Source organism: Chaetodon trifascialis, chromosome 12 (assembly GCF_039877785.1).
Source record: "Chaetodon trifascialis isolate fChaTrf1 chromosome 12, fChaTrf1.hap1, whole genome shotgun sequence".
NCBI lineage: Eukaryota > Metazoa > Chordata > Actinopteri > Chaetodontiformes > Chaetodontidae > Chaetodon > Chaetodon trifascialis.
In genome coordinates, this window is record NC_092067.1 from 11232603 (window position 1) to 11239729 (window position 7127).

General features: G+C 37.9%; 1 protein-coding gene across 1 annotated transcript; it reads left to right on the top strand.

Moving 5' to 3' along the window:
* Nucleotides 1-1211: 1211 nt before the first annotated feature.
* On the top strand, nucleotides 1212-6657 carry LOC139340628 (high affinity immunoglobulin epsilon receptor subunit gamma-like). Its single transcript, XM_070976538.1, has 7 exons — nucleotides 1212-1395; nucleotides 4779-4873; nucleotides 5371-5403; nucleotides 5514-5537; nucleotides 5617-5676; nucleotides 5776-5805; nucleotides 6601-6657. The coding sequence occupies exons 1-7, from the start codon at nucleotides 1332-1334 to the stop codon at nucleotides 6655-6657; spliced, it is 363 nt and encodes a 120-aa protein (XP_070832639.1). The 5' UTR covers nucleotides 1212-1331.
* Nucleotides 6658-7127: the final 470 nt, after the last annotated feature.

Sequence of the window (7127 nt, forward strand, 5' to 3'; positions counted from 1 at the left end):
ACAGGCTGTAACTGGCTACAAATGTCAAATCAATCCTTCTGCAGCCTGCTGATGGGATGTTCACATTTTTCTAGCTGACTGTTAATCAACGGGAACATTTTGTACCTCGTAATCAGTACAATCAGAATTTTCCTCTCTGCTCGATAACCTGTGGTTTTGCCAGTGTGTATTTTTAAAGTTTGTTCTTTCCTGTAAGTAACTTAAAAGGTTGCAATGTATCTGTTAAGATCCAGGGTTAGAAAGGGTCAAAGTTCACCTAAATTCACATTGCTTACAACCCCAGTGACTCCAAAAATATTGTGTAATACTTAAAAAAAGCAGAATATAAGCATTTCTTAATCCTTCTTGACATATACTCAATTGCACAAAGACAATCTATTTAATGTTTTAACTCATTAACTAACTTTCCAGCTAAAGACTGGAAACATTCCACAGGTAAACAGGTTGATTGGTAACAGGTGATGGTATCATGATTGGATATGAAAGGATCATCCTGGAAAGACTCAGTCATTCACAAGCAAAGATGGAGCGAGGTTCACCACTTTGTGAACACATGATTGTAGAAAAGAGATTATTACATGGGCTCAGGAACACTTTGTAAAAAGCCGTTTTTTGTATTTGTCAACAACTGTAAGTCCTCCTCTGAAGCATCCATAACTGGTATATGAACAGTCAATTATAGTTTGATATCACAGAATAATATATCTGTAATAATGTGTAATGAATGGCTAAAGCACGTGTTAACAGTCTGCACATCTGTCTTACAATTGCTACAGACATGTAAATAATTCCCATGAGGTTAATAAATGTTAAAAACAGTGTATACAGATGTTTTAAGAACATCTATTATTATTGATTACATACTGAATATTAAATAGGCAGACTTAAAATAAAGTGTGTCTGAAAATAAAGATAACAAGAAATATGCAACCAGTTTTGATTAGTGATTAGTTAACTGACACAAGTTTACTCACCTTGTATTTCAGCATCCTATAACTGTGTGGGTATTTAAGAAAAGGTAACCTCATACATAGTGTAAGCCATTCTGCCCGTTACACCTGATCAATGATGTAAGATTAGCCTGGAGGAGCAGATTTTGGGGGAAACAGTTGAACGCGACACAGTCAGTGAGATTCACTGTGGGTGTTGAAGGTTGTACGATGCTTTGAAGATCACACAGCCGGCATCTCAGTCCACTGGCAGGCAGTCAGTTCAGCCACTTCCTCTGATCGGCGTGGGGGGGAAATAAGAACGAGGCAACCAGAAACAACCAGGAGAGAAAGAAAGAAAAGTTTGTTTCTGCAGACAGAGAGAGAGAGAAGGAGCGAGTCATGGAGGTGCTGAGGACAGGTGTGTTTGTGCTGTTTGTGCTCCTGGTGCCTGTTTCCTGTCAAGGTAAGAGACGCAAATACAAGACTGCTAGTTTTGACCGAAGGCATGAAATGTTTGTATATATGATGAAGGACGCCCATTTGGAAAGGAGTCGGCAGGTGTTCAGAGTCTGATGCTGAAGTCATTTAAAACTAAAACTCCAGTGTTCTTCATCTTTACGCCCTGATACGGACTCTTGTAAAACAGGCCTTCTCTGCTCAGATAAGTGTCAGCGTAGAGAACATGCTGCACTCCACCCTTCAAATTACTCCAAATCACTCGTTCACTGCACTTCTTAGAGAAGTAATACAGGGAGCAGTAATCATGGGATCACCTCTCTGATTTTTGCAGAAACAGCAATAGAGTGACAGATTAGAGGAGATATTTTCCCCACACGCATTATCTGATGGAAAAAGCAGAGCTGTTTGAGGTTCTGTTACAAGGCAAGGAAGTTAGACATGAGAGAATAATTCCATTTTCCATTCAGTGTTATGAAAAGCTGCCTGTGTTTGGAAGACTGGAAGCTTTCTGTCCACTGGAGGCGCAAAAATTAAAATCTAACACATAAATTAAACATGTTTGTTGCTCTTAAATTGTACACACTGCAGAGGCAGTATTCAGTTCTTCATATTCTGCTGTGTGTTGGTATAAATCCATATGTGGCTGACTATCATTCAAAAAGATTACAATAATGCACTTCTTTCCTTTGGATTTAACTTTAAAAGTCTGTGTTTCTGTGAGCGGAAGTTTCTTTGCATTTGATGTTTCCCAGGCTTTCTTTTTTATGCAGTAGTTTTTTGTTTTTTTTGGGGGGGGGGTGAAAAAACATTTTCAAGTCCTGTCATATATTTAAGTCGGATTCACGGCGATGAAGGGATCACAGGGAAGTATGCATGAATAAAAAAATCTCCCTCCGTGTGCGAAAACACTCGTGATGTAAGAAGATAAAAGAGCAGAAAAACACTCTAGATTGTGTGTTTGTGAGGGCTGCCGCCATGGACATATTCATATATTTACTTTCCTACCTTGCTGCATGCGTGTGACCTTAGGACGTTTTGATTGCTGAAGATATCTGGCTTTATATCAACAAATGTCAAATACATGTTTATTGCATTCAGCAGGCTGATTTAGCAATGATTACTAAATATTGATCAGAACATGTGTTTTAGCTTTAACAACAAAGAGAACCATTAAAGTACAGGACAGACTTAGTGTGAATAACATCATCAACTCCTTAACATAACTTTTTTGAGTTGTTTAAAGGGTGAAAAAATCATCTTATTCCACACTGTCTGACAGTATAATGTGATGCTTGTGTGTCAACTTGTTCCAGTGCCTCATGATGTTGTTTTGTGCATCATTTTACACACATTTCCTCAAAATTCAACCCCCTACTTTGAATAGATCACTAGAAGGTAAAATCCAGTTTTGTGGGTTTGATCAGCGTTTGGCTGCACATCACGAGTTTCTGTCAGAGGCTTTTAAAGGAATAATTTGACATTTTGTGAAATTTTCTTATTTGCTCTCTTGCCGAGAGCTGAATGAGAAGAATGATGACACTTTCATGTCTGTCCGCGAAATACGAAGCTGAAGTGAGGCACAAGTTAGCTTAGCATAAAGACTGGAAACAGGAGGAAACCGCTCGCCTGGCTCGGCCCAAATTTAAAAATCTAATTATCTAGAAGCATATTTCACAAAATGAAATTACAGATGAACAATTTACACACGTCAGAATGACTGAAAGGTGAGCTCCAGCTGCTGTGGCAAACATTTTGAGTACTGCTCATCTTAACCTAAATACTCAGTAGCAGCATGACTGTTTCTGACTGTTTTCATACTTCAAAAAGGTAAAATGTGTAATTGCACTATTTTCCTTTTTGAAGTCTAAAAATAATCCAACACTAGGAGTAACGTTAGACCACCAAGCAACATCAGATGATCAAGATTTTTGATGGAGAAGACGTAGCTTCAATGAATCGCCACCATGAGCTTCTGTTCCAACCGCACAGTGAGATAAACAAGCCCCACCAACACCTCAGAGCAGACAGGAAGACACTTCACTGAGCTGCACAGATGGGCTCTTTAGTTTCCTGTTCAGGGGTCTCACTCAGTTCTCTCTGGTGCATGTTACTTTTTTCCATCCCATGTTGCTATATGGACATCCTGTATCATATTAAACAGACTCAGTCTCTCACAAACACACACACACACGCTAATCATTGCATCACTGGACGCTTTGTTTCTGCATACAGTATATATTTGCACAAATATCGGCACAATTCATTAATTATATTTTTAATTAATCTATTTGTAATGTGCGTGAATTTCTCTTGCTTACATTTGAATATCTCTATGTTTCATTCATTTAGTTTTATTTCTTTATATAACTCAGATGGTGCTCTATCTGAACAGCCGTCTCTTGTTCTGCTGTAACGTGTGAAGAGTCTGATCATTGATAAGTCGAGGTTTTAGAGGCATTCTGCATAGTTCACTAAAGAAAAAAAAAACAAAAAACAAAAAAAAACTATGAGCAGGAAAGTTTGCCAAAAGTTAGTATTTATCATTCATATTTGTCTGATGTTCAGTGTTTCTTTTCTTATATATTATTCATACTCAGAGACTTCATTCAATTTAAAAATTCTCTTCAGTAAATGTATTATTTTAAAGTAAAAGTACTCATTATGCAGATAAACAGTTTCTCTTTTATTATGTATATATTAAATAAGTAAATCCTTTTTTTTTTTAAGTTTTTTACTTTCATTTGTGACATCAACTTTTTTAAAATGCACTCAGATTGAGTGTCTATAGCTTCAAATAAGAAAGAATAAGGCAGTTTACTGCACTGGACCTAAGAAAATATAGGAAATACAGATAAGAATATACTCACAGATTTAGTCACTTTTGTAAAAAAATAAAATAAAAAAATCAAACTTTAAATAAAACAGGTGAGCAGATGTTGTGCAGTTACCAGTGCATCATATTTTTTAAAGCTAACATATGACATATTCAGGGTCCTGGTGCTGTCCACACTGGCTCACTGTCACGCCGTCATGGCTTACTGGGACACCTGAATAAAACAGAACTATTGCTCATGTTTGCTGAAGTCCAAATGTCTGCAGTGAAAAAGGCATACAAGGATTGTGGAGTTGCACAGCCTTTCGTGCTGCGGTAACGTGGACTTGCATGCTGGGGATAAATATAGCCTTATCTTATATTCTCTTTTTAGATTTGGATCTGCGAGCCAAAGTAACTGCTATCTACATCAATCAGATAAAAGTGGTGGATTTCCTTGTGTGATGTTTGTAGTTGAGAAAAAGTCTCACAACATTGAAGCATTGAGAGCACAACCTCCACCAGCTGCCTGCAGTAACAGTTCAACATTTCTCTCCTCTCTGTTTGTCCTGCAGAGGTTTTCTTTACTGAGCCGATCACCTGCTACTTCCTGGACGGGATCCTGATTATTTACTGCATCATTGCCACGGCTTTCTATTTCAGAGAAAAGGTGACTTATAGCACAGGAAGTGCAGGGTTACCGGACATATCTGTAAAATCTGGAGCAGTTCATCACCTCGATCTTTTTAAAGAGAAAGTTTAGAACCATATGAATGACACGCAGATAGAAAAATGATCAGATTAAATGCCATATCTCATGCTAATGTCTGTGCTGCGTGAGAGAATAATCTTTGTAAATGCAAGAATCATTTTCTTGGTCAATTAATCTGACAATAATTTTTTTTAATTAATTATTTAGTCTAAGGCTGCCCAAAGTTGGTCCACCATCAGGTTCTTTGGTCTACCAAATGTTTGTGGGGAAAGGAAAGGAAATAGTCCACAAAATGTCATAAAATAGTCTGTAAATTTTATTTAATTTATAATGATATAAAGAGAAAAGCAAGATGTAATTATTTAATCAATCAATTAATTAATCAGTTAAGTTGCAGACCTGTTATTTGGTGTATTCATTTCTTAAGTGTTTGTTCTGCCTTCCTCTCTGTGCAGTTATACGTCGCATCTGTGGCTGCTGAATTGTCTGTAAGTCACATAATCTTCTCCATGTCTTTACTTTTGTCAGTGACGGCTCATGATGACCCATTTCAAGCTTACTTCCTGTTTTTTTGTGTTTTTCTCCTTCGATTTAACAGGAGCATAAAGAAGGCATTTACCAGGTGAGAGCTGACCCCGCGGTGTTTAACTCTGCTGCTCTGCTGTGAGATATTCATTTATCATTTCATATTTCCCCTCCAGGAGCTGGAGAGGCCAACAGATACTGATCCTTACCAGATGCTTGACCCATCAAAAAGAAAGGTAAGTAAGTCACCTCCTCTGCTGACAGAGACTTTCAAAGGTCACATTTCCCCTCTTCCTGCCTAAACCATCAAGCGTTATGTTGTATTTTGTCTCTAGAAAAAAGCTGGCAAGAAAAAGAAATCAGAGGTAAGATGATTCACTCACTCACACAGTCTCTTACAATCAGACATGTTAAACAATTTAACTTTCTACAAATGCGAGATACAGTCAAAACAAAAGGAAACATTCAAAATGCTAACACCTGTGATTTTCCCCCACTGTAACTTGATTTGAGTCCTTATTTGAATTCATTCAGCCTTCATACAAATGCTCAAGCTGCTCCACAGAGAAAACACAGGATGCTGCGATCGCACCAGTGATGTTTTACTGGGATAATGGACCCATGTGGGGAGTCTTATTTAGATGTAATTATCCAAAATCTAAATCTCCTGAGCTCATAAAATCTGTTCATTTAGCCACAAAGAACACGCTCCTACCATAAAAAATCTTGATGCTCTCATTTCCACCTTTTGTCTTTGACATTAATCAGTGGAACAGCACAGTAGGAACACTGAAATTACACCCTTTAAACAGCTTGATTAAGTTTTCCCACTTTGTGAACCAGACTGGTTCATATTTCAGGACTTTAGACACATTTCTTTTGATTTTGGCCCCATCCAAATTTCATAACCAATGAGCAGAAACAAGCGATGAAGTCATCTGCAGTGTTTTATATGACATCCACAAGAACTTTTAATGCACTTTCATGAAATAAAAATGGAGCTTCGGGGGGAAAGATATCACTATTGGCACATTTCACTGTGTTTTATGAACTGGATCTGGGTGACTGACCACCCCTGCTTTACAGATTGCTCTACTCTGCTAATGACAGCGTGCATACTCTTCAATGCAGAGCTTTAACTCTGTGTCTCCTCTCTACAGTTGGTCCAAGCAGAGGAGACGGATAAAGACCCCTATGAATCGCTGCCCCCCCAATGATGTCCTGCATGTCCTCCTGTGAAAACAGTGTTGAGTTGAGATTAATCAGCAGCTGTTTTGATGATCACTGACTGGTTAAGGTCATTCATCAAGCAAAAACACCCCATCGTGCTCCATATTCAGCTTCTCTAAAATGAGGATTTGCTGCTTTTCTCTTTTCTAACGGTAAATCAAAAATCTCTGCACTTTGGTTGTACAGACAGAGCAGTCAGAAGACATCGCTCTGGCTGTCCTGTATACTGTAATGAGACTTTTTTCAGTTTTCTTCACAATATATAATGATAAAATTAAAAATGGTTAACAGCAATGAAAATAATGACCTCTGTTGTTAGCTCAACTCCTTTTGCCAGACATTAAACTCTTTATTTTTGCATTTACACATTTTGTCTAAAAGTAGCCTGGCGATGCTAATAGATAGGTGAGACTGTAATTGTGCACAGCGGTTGCTAATGCGCTAATGCTAACAAGGT